Below are 15,516 nucleotides of genomic sequence, written 5' to 3'. Positions count from 1 at the left end.
TCTCCGTACGAGGCAGGACACCCGGCATCTATGCGGCGCCCCTTACCACCTCCCACAGCGGCCAGAACGAGGCCCACACGATCTCCTGCCTCCTCTCTTCCTGCATCTCCAAGTCCCCAGGTTTCCTCTGCAGACGTACCGCACTCTCCGGTGTCCTGGAAGCAGCTCAGCCCTCTTCCAACCTCGCTCAGCCTTGAAAGGGCCTCTTTCTCCACCTGGATCCTGCTGGGCTTTTTGCAGCCTCCAGAGGCTGCTCTTATTCTGTTATCAACTTTGATCAGGTTGTCCGCAGCAACCCCCCCCGTCCCAGTACTCTGCAGTTTGCCACCGCACCCCTCGGATCAGAGCCCCACTCCTTGTCATCCCGTGCACCTCCACGCCTCACCCCTGACGCCTGAATGACATGCCACACCTCTGCTTGGACCTCACCTCTGATTCCAGCGTCAGCCCTTGATGCAGAAGCTTCTTCCTGTTAAATTGTCTCCTCCCCGCTCTAATTCATAGCCCCCACCTCCATTCATTTCCAGCACGTCCAGCTGTGGACAGTCTTTGAGCATTTATTCTAAAGGGCCCAACATTGATGCGAGAGGCCACCCCTCACCACTCAGGATGCAAACACTCACTGTGCCCTTTTGGCTTCAATCAGACAAACTCCAGGACTTTTGGAGGGATGAAGCAGCCGAAAAACCCAGCTTAATAGAGAGGACAAAGCTCTGGGAGAGAATGGAAGAAATTATACAGGCCAGTGGAGGCCTGGACATTCACACAACACAGAAGAGGAGGAAAGGTCACTCTGTCACTGCAGTTTCATGGTGGTGTGAGACCTCCACCTAGAACGTGAACCTAAACCTTCTGGGAAGCTTTCTCTGTTCTAGGAAAAAAGGAGGTGACGGGGGGTCCGTGATGGAGCCAAAGGCGGGCTGATAGAAAGAGGGGCCTGTCTGATCTCCAGTAGCCTTGAGAATACTGGGTTCTACCTGCCAAGGCTGCTGTGGAAGCATCTGACCCCCATGCACAGCGCTGCCCCATCTCAGCCCCACTACATGCGCACACACCTCCACTCCCATGTCTGTAGAAGAGGCCGTCCTGACCGCCGTGGTTTGTACAGTGTAACCCTGGCCACAGGTGATATAAGAGCCACAGGGGCACGTGCTCCCAGCAGCCAGTCTGTGGGCTGTCCAGTGACACGTGACATGGCCTGATACCCCAAGGTGGGTTGGGTCAATTAGATACTACCCCTGCACTTGGTAGATGTGAAGAAAATGAGGCATCAGCGGAACCATGAGATGAAGGGGGGCTTTAGAGGTCTTGGTAAGCCATGAAAAAAATCACATTATAAGTACGCTGAAATTGTAGTGAATGGAAATATATACTCAGTAGAGGATTAAGAAGCCAGTTGGTGAAAAGAGGAGAGGACAGAGAAGTCTCATTAATAGCAGACCAGAGACAACCTCTAGAAGTTCTGATGCTGACGTTCCAGGGGTTCCCTTGGACCCAGAACAAAACTCCTGCTCGGTTCTTCACAGGGCCTCTCTTACCATGGTTCTTGCTCTTGAACTTCTATGAGAATCCATTTCCGTTATTGCCCCGTGAGTGCTTTTACAATAAATCACCACCACCACTCCAGCTAACCTTTTATTGAGCTACCTTGAGTGAGTCTCTGTTTTTTGCAACCCAGAGACTGACCAGGACACGTGTGGACTTGTCCTGCCCAGAAGTACATTTGGTGGGTGTTGGATTTGGGTCACTCTATTTGTTTTCACGTAGTTTGTCACAGTCTAGCTGCGCTTAAGATGAAACCTTAAAATGGTGGGAATGTCTCTGAATAGAAAAGAAGCTAGAATGAGCAGAACAACCCAAGTAGAAATGAGGTTTATCCCACAGAGAGGAGTCCAGAGTTTCTGGAAGAGAAACATAGATGAAGAAGAAGCCCTAAGAATATGGGTGTGAAGAATGCTGCTTGGAGGGAAGCTTAAAAGACCCTGGTTGGTGACTCCCTGTTGGGGGGCATAGAGCAGCTGTGCATGGGCCCCAAAGATCTGACGGCAAGATGCCTTCCTGATGGTGAATAAGGTGTAACAAAGAGTTAGCCGAAATTGGGCGAACTGACTGCTTCTCCTGGCCAGAGACAACCCACTAGGAGCAAACAGTTGCATCTTCAGACACGATGATTTTGGGGTGGAAAATGAAGGACTTGAGAAAACAGGCGCTATTTTCATCACTTCTTCCCATCGCCCTTTGGGACGCTGGAAGACCTAGGAACATCTCAAAGAAGATCAACAGTTACCTAAAAAGATCAGGTTGATATTTAGCTGAGGCTATGAACCCTGGCTTAACATACTAGAAGACACCATTCTTAGCCAAGAGTGCAGAAGATCTTATACAGACGGGGGACGACTGGTGATTGATGAGTTAGTCTCATCAGGAGGATTTAAAAATGAATACCAGGAGGAAAAGGGAAACAACACAACAAAACAGATAACCCATTAGACCAGTTGCTATGAATGATATTAAATGGGATGTGGAAAAAAGAGTTTCAGGACAGGCAGTGCCCAGGAAGGAAGACCAAAAGCCTAGCTGTAAGTGGCCTTAGGTATCCCAATGCATCCCTCACAGAGAACAAACACTAACCCAGAGCAAGGTCTGCAGGCACCCAAGCATGTCAACAGACCACGCAGAAATGGGCAGACCAATGTGCTGCGCCTGCCTGGAAACGTGTGCATCTGAGGCAGAAGACTCACTGAGAAGCAGATGCGTGGGTCTTAGCAGAAATGACCGCACTATGGGAGTATCACAGGTACAGGTGATGCTCTCCTGAAACAAATCCTAGCACTAGTGCAGAGATAAAATCTCATCTTGAGGGAGAAGCTCACTGAAAAGACATTTCCTGGAAGTCTTTGTTGGTTGAAAACAGAGGATCTGACAAGTTCATGAGTTGCTTTGCTGGCAGGATAAATCAGTTAGAATACTTTTGATGTAAAAAACAGAGGGAAGGGGGGAGGGGCAAATTAGGGGTATGGGATTCAGAAGTACAAACTACTGTGTATAAAATAGGTAGACAACAAAAATATCTTGTATAGCACAGGGAATTGCAGCTGTTATAATAACTTTTAATGGAGTATAATCTGTAAAAATGCTGAATTACTATGCTGTACACCTGAAACTAATGTAATGTTGTAAATCAACTATTCTTCATTTTTTTTTAAAAAAGAACAGAAATCCTGACACAAACTGGATTAAACAATGAGAAATGTATCATCTGGCTAAGGAATTAGAGGTAAGATAGGGATCAGGGATGGTAGATTCAGGAGCTAATCATGGGGTCAGGAACACTGGATCTTTCCAGGCTGCCGTCTTCAGGTTGGCAGCAAGATGGACGCACTTCTAGGCATTGTGTCCAGACGTGAAAATAACCAGAGGAAAATGCACTTCCTGAAGCTATGGAGCAAGGAGTAAATTTCTCAAGTCCCCAACTTTCCCCTTGTGTGTCATGGTCAAAGGTATGCCAAGTTTAACTCAGTCACTGGCAAAGGGAATGGGATTATGTGGGCCAAACAGGTCCAGCCCTGGAGATGGATCCCCTTCTCATGAGGTGCCTAGGTAGGTGCATGGCAAGAGGTGGGAACCTGGATGAATTCAGGGTTCACTTAGGAAGAAGGAAATAGGGGGGATGGGTGCTGGGTAGGTCATTAACAGTGTACTTCACCAGGCATCTTCTGATAAATGTAGACAGTAAGGAAAAGTGTATATTAAAATGTGAAGGAGAAGGAGAAAGAAAATGTGTAGAAAAATGAGAACTCTTTGGCAAAGTAGAAGTAATGAGACCCTTAGGAGAACTACTCTATCTTCAGAGAGACTGAGGCAGTGAAGGGGTGTTTGCATATGGTTAGATTCTCCCATCAGCTTTAGAATAAAGATTTTCAAAACCTCAGAAGAAAAAATAAAGGCTTCTGTTGCTGGAAGCCTTGATGGAGAGACTTGAAATATTTGAAAAGCTCTTTAGAATGCTATTCTGACTGTGCAATCAGAAGTGACAGTAAGGGAGGTGCTCACAGAAACACACAATTTTTTTTTTAATATCTGTATTGGAGTATGATCGCTTTACATTGTTGTGTTAGTTTCTGCTGTATGACAAAGTGAATCAGCTATACATATACATATATCCCCGTATCTCCTCCCTCTTGCGTCTCCCTCCCACCCTCCCTATCCCACCCCTCTAGGTGGTCACAAAGCACCGAGCTGATCTCCCTGTGCTATGCGGCTGCTTCCCACTAGCTATCTATTTTACATTTGGTAGTGTATATATGTCCCTGCCACTCTCTCACGTTGTCCCAGCTTCCCCTTCCCCCTCCCCGTGTCCTCAAGTCCATTCTCTACGTCTGTGTCTTTATTCCTGTCCTGCCCCTAGGTTCATCAGAACCATTTTTTTTTTTAGATTCCATAAGTATGAGAAACACACAATTACTGATATTTTACATGGACATGTACAAAAGATGAAAAGAAACAGTAAGGAAAGTGCACTCTTGCCTTTTTCTTACTAATTGGTCTCTCTCAGCACCACTTCTGCCCCTCTGCAGCACTTCCACTGTCTAGAAATGTGAAATTTGCCTGTTTATCCACTTCCCTAAAGGGGTCCACTCCTGAACCTAGAAATCTGCTCATCTCTCTGTCCTAGGAAGCTGAGCTTCTTCAAAGAACCAGCGTACTTGATACAAGGCCACAGGTTTTTCACAGCTAGGACACTGTGAGCTTCATGCAGGAAACTGCTTTGGTTAAAAATACTGGACAGGATGTGCTTCTTCATATTCTCCTGGGCTAAGGACTCCCAAAGCTACTGATATTCATAGTATCCCAAAGGGATGTGTGTCCTGCCGTCTGGGTTAGCTGGCCACGTCACATCCACCAAGCCCCAAAGGCCTTCCCCTGATTCGGAGGACATTGTTTTCCAGCCTGGACGGAGCCCCTTCTTCAGACTGACCATCCCCTTGTCCGTCTAACCTTCCAGCTGTGACTCCCCACCACTCCCCCAATGTCTGCAACTCTGGACTCCATCATCTGCCACCCTGGAAAGAAACCATTTTCTAGCCGATTCCAAAAGGCTCAAGCCAACATAGGCAGGGCAGCAAGTCAAGCCTGGACCAGAGTTTACCAGACCGGTAGCCCCGGCTGAGAACCTCTCCAGGTGACGGCTGATCCTGGCCGGCAGGAGACTGGCCTGCCCTCCACCTGCCTCCTGTCACATCTCTGCACACGCCATCAGCACTCTGCGCTACAGGGGAAATCCACTGAGAGGAGGAGCTCTTCTTCTAAAGCCCCAGGGCTCTGCCAGTTCCCACACCTGGCGGCGGGAGGGGGGAACCTTGAGAGCATCCTTTACAAAACCAGCCCTCGTCTGGTCTTGGCCCTCCGTCCCACTGTTCCTGAGCCCAAACCAGGATGGAACGTGGTATCAGGTCTGAGTTTCAGGACATTTGTCACCTTAAGGACCAGAGTCAACACCGGGGGTAAGTTTGAGGCTCCCAGGGATGCTCAGCACGGGCTTGTGCTGCCAACACTGTGGCTCTACACCACACACTCGTCACCTGTGATCCTGGCCTCAGCTCATCGCCACACAAACCCCAGCACTGGCCACCGGCCTCTGTAGCTCCCCACTCAAACTGACCTCCCTCCTTTATGATTCTGGACTTTACTGGACTTCTGTCAGCAGTTTTCTCCAGTGGTAGTGCTCTCGCCTAGTAGTCACATGGGTGATAGGACCTAAGTGATCTCCTAAGAGCAAATAGCCCCGTCCTGGGGCCTCTGCCATCAGCTCTGCTACCCTTTGCTGCCCTCCCCTGGCCATCCGTGTCACTGCAGGTGACCCTTCAGTGCTCTGATGGCTTCATTGGTGTGCTCATTCTTTTTTTTTTTTTTAATCTATTTATCTATTTATTTATTTTTGGCTGAGTTGTGTCTTTTGTTGCTGCGCGCGGGCTTTCTCTAGTTGCGGCGAGTGGGGGCTACTCTTCATTGCGGTGCGCGGGCTTCTCATTGTGGTGGCTTCTCGTTGCGGAGCAAGGGCTCTAGGCGCGTGGGCTTCAGTAGTTGTGGCACGTGGGCTCAGTAGTTGTGGCTCGCAGGCTCTAGAGCACAGGTTCAGTAGTTGTGGCACACGAGCTTAGTTGCTCCACGGCATGTGGGATCTTCCCAGAGCAGAGCTCGAACCCGTGTCCCCTGCATTGGCAGGTGGATTCTTAACCACTGTGCCACCAGGGAAGCCCTGGTGTGCTCATTCTGAAGCATTTATTTAGGGCCCCTCTGTAGTATCCAATGTGTAGACAAAGGATTTGGCAATAAAAGTATGTGGAGCTTGCCTTGCACAAGCACACAGTCTACTGAGGAAAAATGAACAGAGAGAGAGAGAGAGAGAGAGAGGGAATGAATGAATATGAATGAATGGGAGTAGAATGAATGAATTCCAGGGTACCCCTGTGAAGCCTGGATTTACTCATCACTCCACAAACTCCCCTGCTTTGCACCTTCGCCTGACAAAGTCCTTGGAGTTGAGCACCGCTTCCCCTTTAGGGGTGGAAATGGGGACCTTTGACACCCGCCCTGCTCCAAGTAGTGGAATGTGTTGGTCACATCTGTCTTCTTCCTCCCTAGCATTTGATGGTTTGTTTTCATTCATAAACCAAATATTTCTGAGCAGGTGGTGAGCATTCTGGCAGGCACTGGAGATACAGAGGGAAAATGCTAATCCCATCCCCCATGGAATTTACAGTCCAGCTAAGGATGTCTACATAAGTAGATCATGAGACAGATTGTTTGATGACAGCTTTGATAAGTGTTACCTGGTGCTGTGTTCTGTCTTGTTCACACCGAGTAAGAGCCCTGCAGGAATAGGGTATGGGGTCCCTGGCTTGGGGTAGAAGAGATGAACCACAGAGGAGCACAGACTGTGCACGCAGTAGGCGTCTCAGAAAGTGCTGAATGCATGAAAGCAGCTAGAGAGAACCAAGCCCATTGTTTCCCATGAGCTCTGCTGAAATCAGCAGCTCCTGTGTTCACCCCTCACCTGCAGCATGCCCACCCCAGCCTCTTCTATCCACCTACCTCCTCTCCAGATGCAGGTCCAGATGTATGAAACTGCTGGCCAGGACCTTTGCCAGGTTCCTGGTCAAGTCGAGGACAGTTCAAGAGCCACAGTCCATTATTGCAGGGGCTGTGTCTGCTGGGTTCACCAAGGTGTCCCCAGTCCTCCGCACAGCACCCAGCACATAGGTTGTACCCGGTAGTTCTGTGGTGGTTGTTGAATGAACACATGAGTTTCTGCATAATTGTCCAGACAGGAGCTTAGCTTCTGCAAGGAACTTAATCGTGACTGGGCTCATTTGATCAATAGCGACAGCTCTCCTGGTTCACTGTAGCCAGAAGTGGATTTATAACCTAATTTGGTGTATTGGCCGCAAAAAGGGTGTAGATCCTGAGTTGTAGTGACCCCATGAGTCAACCTCCAGGGCAAGGAGAGCTCCGCCATCATCCCCAAGCTGAGATTTAAGGGCACCCTTTTGTTCAGCCTGCTCTCAGCCCGCAGGGGTAGATCTGTGTGAGCTGGCTGGTCTGAGGAATCTTCCCGGTAAAGAAGGGGCAGGAGGAAGGATCACCCGCAGCAGGGGAGAGAGAGCAGTGTGCAGTGAGGGCCAGGGGTACAGAGCAACCGTGAGAACAAGCTCCCAAGGTTTGGGAGAGGAGCCTTTGCCAGGGCGGTGCTTCACTGAGAAGGCCTAGTGAGCCCTGGGCTGGGAGTGACCAACTTTTACTCAAAGATCCAGCAGGGGCTGCAGCACATTTTGCTTAAAACTACAGCTGGTTTGTAATTTCAGCCTCAGACAGTAATTACAGCTGCTGGGGCTCCTTGGAGAGAGAATTACGGAAAGGATTCAGCACATTCATTTTATCTACACACTTAACCATCAATTAAATCATTACCGTCTAATCCTATTCCAGAGTCTAGAAATGGTCTGTGAATGTATAATTTTGAAGGCACTGAAGTTTGTTTGCAGATGGTTTTAAGTGAAAACTTGCCCCATTTCCAGAGCCCACGTGTATGCTTTCCCGTGGAGGCAGAGCCAAGGGAAGGTCTGGGTCTCCTGGTGGCCGTCTCCCCGGGCCCTGCTGCAGGAGGGCAGGAGGGGCGCAGGCTTTGCCTTTCATCTCCCTGTGATTTTGCACAGCAGGATTACCACTGGGACCTAGAGGAATCTGGGGGCAGAAGGGAGGGGGGTTTGGTTTGGTTTGGTTTGGTTGCCAAGAGGCCTCCAGGAGGGTCCCCCCTGCTGGACTTTTGCAGGGGCCCTGGGCCACCACCCACTAACTCAAAGGCAGGGACGAGGTCTTTTCACTGTGGGAACCGGAAGCTTGTGATATTTAGAAGCAGGGGCTCTGGAGTCAGATCCCTGGGCTCACATTTCTGCTCTCCCACTTCCCAGCTGTGTGTCCTTGAGCCAGTCTTTGAACCTCTCCAAGCCTCAGATTATTCAACATTGTGATGGTACAATAATAGGCCCTGCCTAGTAGAGCTGTTGTGAGACTTAAACATGAGAAAATAATGTAACGTGTTCAACACAGTGTCTGGCACTTAATGGGTGCTAGGGAAATTGGAATCATCGGTGTTAGTCAGCATACAAGTGGGTACCAGGGAAGGAGAGAAGCAGAGGGAGAACCAGAGTGTCCAAAAATGTGCCGCCGTGAGGCCCAGCGGCTTCTGAGAGCATGTGGCGCCAGCCTTGGGCTTCACAGCTGCTGCCCCTCTGACCCTGACCTCCCTCGGTGGTGACCCACTCAGGAGCCCCTTGCTCTGTGACCCTATCCTTTCTGAGCCTGCCCTCCCTCAGCTGCTGCCCCCGTGCTTCTCCAGGAACCTGACCTCGCTGCTCTGCCAGCTCCCCGAACAAGCCTTCTTCCCTCCCAAACCTCTGACGGCCCTTTTCTGTCTCTCTCAGATGTTTTCGTGGGCTCACAGTTGGATACAGTTATGCCCCAAGTTTCTGTCTTACGCTGCTTTCTGTTCTTCTACATCAGTTTGGGGGCCAGGGCGCTGCTGACCCACAGGATTCAGTTGCTTCCCTGCCTCGTGATACCAGAGAGACAGCTTCTCTAATAGGCAGGGCTCTTGGGCCAAATCAGCTCTTCTGACTCTGTGCCTAAATCTGGGATCCCAGAGACACTGTCTACACCGGAGGGTGCTGAGGAAGTCCCCTGTTTGGGAGCCGACTCTTCCAGACTGCTGCAGCAGCCCCCTGGCCAGTGTCTGGGCTTAGGCCATCCTGCCCTCCTGTCCGTAGCATGGGGCTCTTGCCGCTGTGCTTGCTGAAAAGCCCAACTCTTGCGGCCAGCATGGAACTGGCCCCCGGGGCTGGCTTCTGCCCCTGCACGAGCAGCAGCTATGTGGCAGCCCCAGACTGGGAACCAGCCCCCAGCACAGCACCATCCAGGTGCCAGACTGGCCTGGAGGGCACCCACCTCATCTTACAGCCATGCCCGGCCCTGAGCCAGGGCTGCAGAGGAAATGAGAGGATGAGAGGCTCCCAGCCAGTGACGTGACAGAGCCAGATGTTCATGGATGATCATCGTTATTGTTGGAAGGATTGTAAAGTGGAGCTTGTTTTTCAACTGCCTTCTAGAGTTGTACGAATTAAGTGAATTAGTAAACGTAAAGTAATTAAAAGCATGCCTAGTACCTAGTATAAGCTTAAGAGATAGTAACTATTATTACTGTCATTATTATTAAAGTAGGAACCAGGCCCACAGGGCTGTTGGATTGCTGGCCAGAAATACTAGGCAGACCCTGATTCTCCTGCTTTGGGACCTCCCAGAAGGGCTTTCTGTGGGGCTTGTCCTCCCATCCAGTGTCTCCAGGCCCAGTGACATCATGGCAGCCTCCTGACTCCTAAGCTCAGCATTTGGTACCACAGGGTGGTCCCTTAAGAACCTGGACTCTGGCATTCCCAGAGCAAGGGAAGGAAAAGCCCTCCCTGGCATTCCCCCTCGACACCTACCAGCCACATGGCCCTTGTGTCAACTCCCCCGAGGAGAAGTGGGGGGTGGATACCCCGAGCTCCCTGTGGGAGGCACAAGGCTTCTCCTCCCTTCTTCCTGGATGATGGGGGCAGGTGGTCGCTGCCCTGCCTTTCTGTCTGTGAGCCGCCTTGGTCCTGGTCAGCCCCCTGGGCCTCTTGCAATGACTCCAGAGTAACAGAATGATGCCCTTCCAGGGAGCAGTAAAGGCTCAGTCCTTGAGAGGAGCTAGGGAAGGACGCACAGGACGCACCCATACCAGCACCACCTGCGGTGTCCACCCTGGGTCCCAGCAGAACCTGGCCGTGACCGCGACATCACCTGTACTCCTGGGGCCCAAGGGCTCACACATCCTGCCATCCTTTTGCTTTGGCCTGCGGGGATTGGTGACTTGGATGTATGTGTGTCTGCAGGGCTGGCGGACGCTAAGGCTTTCCGCTGCGGTACCATGGTACATTGTGGGGTCTGACCAGTCTCGACTTAGTATCAGAGCCCCTCTGAGCAGGAGACATGCAGCCGGCTCCCCTGTGCCCTGGGGAGTGCATCTGGGAATTGCCTGCCAGCTTCATGTCTCCCGGGCACCCCGCCCCAATTCTGTCTTTCCCTCTCACTCTCCCTGGCTTCCTTTCGCAGGGTAGAACCCAGGTTCCTTAGAGGGCACACAGAGCCCTTCACAGCCGGGCTCCTCTCGCTCTCTCTGGAGTCAGATTCCACCCTGCCCCTCGACATATTATGCCCCAGCCACACCACAGCAGCTACTTCTAGGATGCAGAGACGCTGCGCTGTGGTGTCGCTTTCCTTTTGCGTGTGCCGTTCCATCTGCCTGGGACACCTCCCCAGAACGGCGGTGCAGACTTCTTTAGGATACAGCCCAAGCATAGCCTCCTCTCTGTGTAAATACCTACGTGATAGCTCGCGTAAGGCTGCGTTGTAACTTTGTGTTTGTTGTCCTGATTAGACGATGAGTTCCCTGGGAGCAGGTGTGGAATCTCACGTGTCTCTGAGTCCCTGCAGCCTTGGGTAGATCCCGCCTCATGAGGAGGCGCTCGGAATTGGCTGAAGGAGAGAAAGACAGATGAAGGGAAGGAGGGAGGCGAGAAGGCAGGGCCTAGCTTCCCACGTGCTCAGCATGAGGTGCGCAAGCCCCTTTCCTGACTCCCAGACCGGGGGGTCCTTCACTGACACTCGGTGCACGATTCTGGAAGTTTACGTGTTTCAACTTCTACCCACTGAAAGGTGAATGGAAACACTCACACACAGCATCCCGTGCTTTGACCGACAGTATGGGACCTCCTGGCTCTGGAAGGGCTTTTAGGAAAAGTCTGAACAGTCCACAAAGAGAGAAATACAGCTGGGCTTCAGGGTCCTGCAGACTTTGGGATATTTCGCATTCCGAGATGATTTTGTAACTTTGCTTGTCAACCTGAGAAGGCACGAGATGGCGAGGCAGCAGGGAGGGAGGACAGTGGGCAGAGGAGGCCATGGCCTCCGAAAGGACTTCAGAACCACCTGCTTCTGTCTCAACTCTCTTCTGCAAACAGCCTTTGCCGTGCGAGGAAGCCGTGCTCAGGTGTGGAGGTCTAGCCAGAGGCTTGCGGGAAACATTATTGCCTTTGAAGGCTCCAGTGGGACGAGCAGTGTGTACACAGACCCCTCACGGGGTCGTATCTTCTCCACTCACAGCTCTAGTCCCGGCCGCACTGGCCACACAGTGGAGACCAGGGTAGCAGCACACACCTCCCGCTCCAAAGAAGAAAGCCTCCCATGCATGTGCTTGTGCCGGCTTCAGCGAAACGACTGTGCTTTACTTATTGCAGTTTCACGCTGTGATCTTCCCACTTCAATCTATGCTGAAAATACCAACTGTACCCACCGTCTCCAACGTTATGTAGCACATGGATTTCGTTTTCCAGACTTCACTGAAATCGTTTGATAAAGTGGCAAAATCCCCTCTGCTTCAGAGCACAAAGAATTCTCTCAAAATAACTCACCTTTTATATAAATAACTCACCTCCGAGATAATTCTGCAGTAGACACACTAAGTCAGAGGCTGCATCTCTAATGCTTTTCCAGAGATCTGCGTTACTCTCCTCACCCGCCACTGCCACCATATGCCCAGCTCTGGTGTCACAGTGGGATGTGTTGGCACCCAAGTGGGACACCTCCGTGTCCTGGTTATTAGTGTGGGGCTGGGGGGTGGAAGGGAAAACCGGAGCAGCACAGATGAAGGGGGCGGCCAAGAAGCCATCTACCCTCGACCTCTCCTCCTGCTACCTCTCCTCCTGGTGGTAGCAGGAGGAGAGGTCGAGGGTAGATGGGCAGTATTACAAGAAGGTGTAGGAGCAAAGGCATCAAGGAGCAAAAGAGACGATGCCACCACCCCACCCTGAGGTATGGGGAGTTCAAAGGATCGAAGGAGAGGGTGGCAGAATCGTGACTTCAGAGAGAAGCAGGATTGACTTAAGGGGAGGAGAGGGATGGAGTCTTTGATAAAGGTCAAGGATGGACAGCAGATGGAAAGCCCCAGAGGAGGACTGGGGATGGTGAAAAGGGGGGATTCATTCGTGGCAGGGGAAGTACAGGACAGGATGTGGGGGGCAGTAGGGAGAGGAAAGGCTACTGGACAGTGTGGGTGGAAGGTGAGGGAGTGAGGCCGGGCAGGTTTGGTCTCAGGGGCCAAGTCTGCCTTACCTGGAGGAGGTAGGGTGACCAGGCTGCCCCGGGGGTGGGAAGATAAAGCCACAAGCTCTCCCAACCCAGCTGCTCTCCCAGAGTTCTTTGAGAGGGGACCTGAGCCATCTCTCACCCGTGCGTCCACGCGTTCATCACCCCATGTTCATGAGCCTTGGGTTTCATGTGCCCCTGGCCTTCCCACCACCTTCAGCTCTTACGTGCCTGCCTGACCACCCTCCTCTTCTGCTACCCTGGTCTGTGCCCATCTAACCTGCCAATCCTGTGTCCCACCTTCTCCCCAGTGCTGGTCACTGGGCTCCTGACAAGCAGGCACACCTTACCTATAATCTGATGCCTCAGATTAATAATAAGACAACATTAGCTTTCCTACATGTGACATCTCCTCCATCCAGGGCACTGTGCTAAGTGCTGTACATGCATCATCTAATTTAACCCTCACCCTGTGAGGTAAACCGTATTATCTCCCCAGATGAAAAAAGTTGAGGCTGAACTAACTTATCAAACATCGAGAGGCAAATAAGTGGTAGAGCTAGCATAATGAAGGAGATGGCATTATCTGCCCATTGTCATATGCCCTCTCCACACTCTCTGAGGGCCTTATACTCCAATGACCTGGACTTGGCCCTGTGACTTGCTTTATCCAGTAGACTATGGGTGGGGTGACAGTTCCAAGTGAGGGCTTTAATAAGCATCACATATTTTTATTTGACCCCTTGAGCTTTTGGCCTCTGTCATGGGAATTCCCTGGGTCCTGGAACAATAAGACACAGAAGCAGACCTCTACCTGTCTGGAGCCAGGTCCAGCTGAGCCCAGCAGAGCTGTAGCCAACCCACAAATTTATTGTTGAAAGCAACTAAGATTTGGGGGTTGTTTGTTATTGCAGCAAAAGCTGACTAATCCAGATTTAAACTAAGATGTTTCTGATTCAATACGGAGCTTTTCACATCATAGTGTTCTTCTATGCCATTGCTTCTTGGGCATAGAAACCAAGGCTATTTGGGCTAGATCCAGATAGGGACCTCTCTCCGCCCCCTTAGGAAAGGCTGTCTCTTCACCACTTCGTCATCAAGTTGAAGTGGGCAACCTGTAGCTGTTCCAGGTGCAATCTTCTTTTTCTTCCCCTGCCCTCTTCCTAGAAAAAAAATTGCAGGAACCTACACATCCCAGCAGATCTTCAGCTTGGAAGAAGACGCAGCTCTATCAGTCAGACACAGCCAGGTTGTCACATTCTTGGTCAGGTCTGCTGGTTCTAAAAGATTTTTCCCCTCTGTGCTGTTATTATTCAGCTCAGTGAAGACTACGAAACTAAAACAACGCCTAAGAACTTTCCGGAAATTTCTTTTGTTTTCATCCTGCTGGCACTAATTCAGTGTTCCTTAACTTCACATTCCCAAATGATTTGTCATGTAAGTTTTTTGCTAATTTACTTTCAGTTGTTTTGCTTCTGCTGTTTCTTCCCCCCACCTAGATTATCTGCTTCAATATAACCATAATTTTCAAAACCAGTAGGATGTGCAGTGAACATTATACAGTAAAATTGATTAACTGAAAGCCCCATTAAAAAAAAAATCCTAAAAGCTAATGTAATACTCTTTTTCATTTTAGAAGTCATGTTATATTCTGGGGAGTTTTCCCCACAAATGTGTTTTTCAATGTTGTATTCTGATAAGGCTAAACTTTGTAGCTGCAAAGATTTGATTCCTTCAGATTGCAACATGATTTTCCCTGGTTATCTTAACGGGAAAAGCTGTGAAGTGGACACTTAGGTTTTTTCATACGCAGTGTTTCTTCTCTCCTCTTCTAGTAAAAGAACCCTATTTTCCTTGAGGATCCACTGGCTTCCCTCTGTGTCCATGTGGTTTAGGTAGACCTGGCCACACCCTTGGTTCCAGTGCTCTGCGTGCCCCGAGGCTATGTCCAACCGGCACAATCAGGAGTTGGTTCAGGGCAGGCACATCCTGGCATCACCACCCAGTCAGGTGAGACTGGCCCCAGCAGGTGCCTGAGAAGGAGGTCGCCCAGTGCCTGTCACCTCTCCCTCAGGTGGTCTGTGGAAGCGATTTCAGCAGCCCCTCAGTCATTTCCTTCTCATTCTAAGCCATTCATCTTAGGAAGGAGAACCCAGGTTTGACCAAGTCTTTCTCCTTCAAAAGCTTACATGGAAGCTTTTAGGTAAATAGTCATACCTATTTATGTTTTCTAAATTAATTTTCTATTTTGTACCTTTTCTCCTGATGCTTCCTTGCCCTAGAATACTGTTCCTCTACACTCTCACTGTATAAATCCTACATAATCCTCAGGGTTCAATCTAAGTGCAACCTCTTCTGTGAACTGCACCCCACTTAGCACGAAGTGTTCCCTTAATACTTTGATTGTGACTCACATTGACCACTTACCGCCTCTAGCTTTATAGTTTGTTAAATACATCTGTCTTCTCTCTTGACTGTGAACCCCTTGAGGTCTGAATCAGTTAAATTCACTGTATTTAACTGATTTGGGCTCATTGTTGACCTTTGCTCCAGTGGTGATTGAGGCTTTCCTCTGTGGTCCACAGATAAGTCTCCGGTATGTGGTGATCAGAAGACAGGAGGGGACTGGTCAGTGTGAGCGTGCCTGGGGGAGGATTAAGACAGATGCAGCCTGCACACAGCTACTTACAGTGGGTGGAAGCATCCCGAGGAGAAATGCGAGGTACCCACACCTGCAGCAGGCTGGGTGCACCTCCCTCCAATGTCAGGCAAATGAGAGCTTGAGGACATTGG

The 15,516-nt window shown here is 50.4% G+C and overlaps 1 protein-coding gene across 3 annotated transcripts in view; it reads left to right on the top strand.

The window, feature by feature from the left end:
• The window catches only part of SYT9 (synaptotagmin 9), a 185,418-nt gene that overhangs the window by 155,715 nt on the left and 14,187 nt on the right, over nt 1-15,516 (top strand). Inside the window, exon 7 of one of the 3 annotated variants that reach the window (XM_082341596.1) lies at nt 3,212-3,277. The exons of the other annotated variants lie outside the window; for them this stretch is intronic. Within the exon in view, the coding sequence (XP_082197722.1) occupies nt 3,212-3,247 (36 nt within the window). The 3' untranslated portion in view covers nt 3,248-3,277. The remainder of the gene's footprint in view (nt 1-3,211; nt 3,278-15,516) is intronic. 3 annotated transcript variants of the gene reach the window in all.

This window comes from Balaenoptera borealis, assembly GCF_965194805.1.
Source record: "Balaenoptera borealis genome assembly, chromosome: 11".
Lineage (NCBI taxonomy): Eukaryota > Metazoa > Chordata > Mammalia > Artiodactyla > Balaenopteridae > Balaenoptera > Balaenoptera borealis.
The sequence above is the reverse complement of the archived record's forward strand: the minus strand, read 5'-3'. Positions and strand labels throughout refer to the sequence as shown.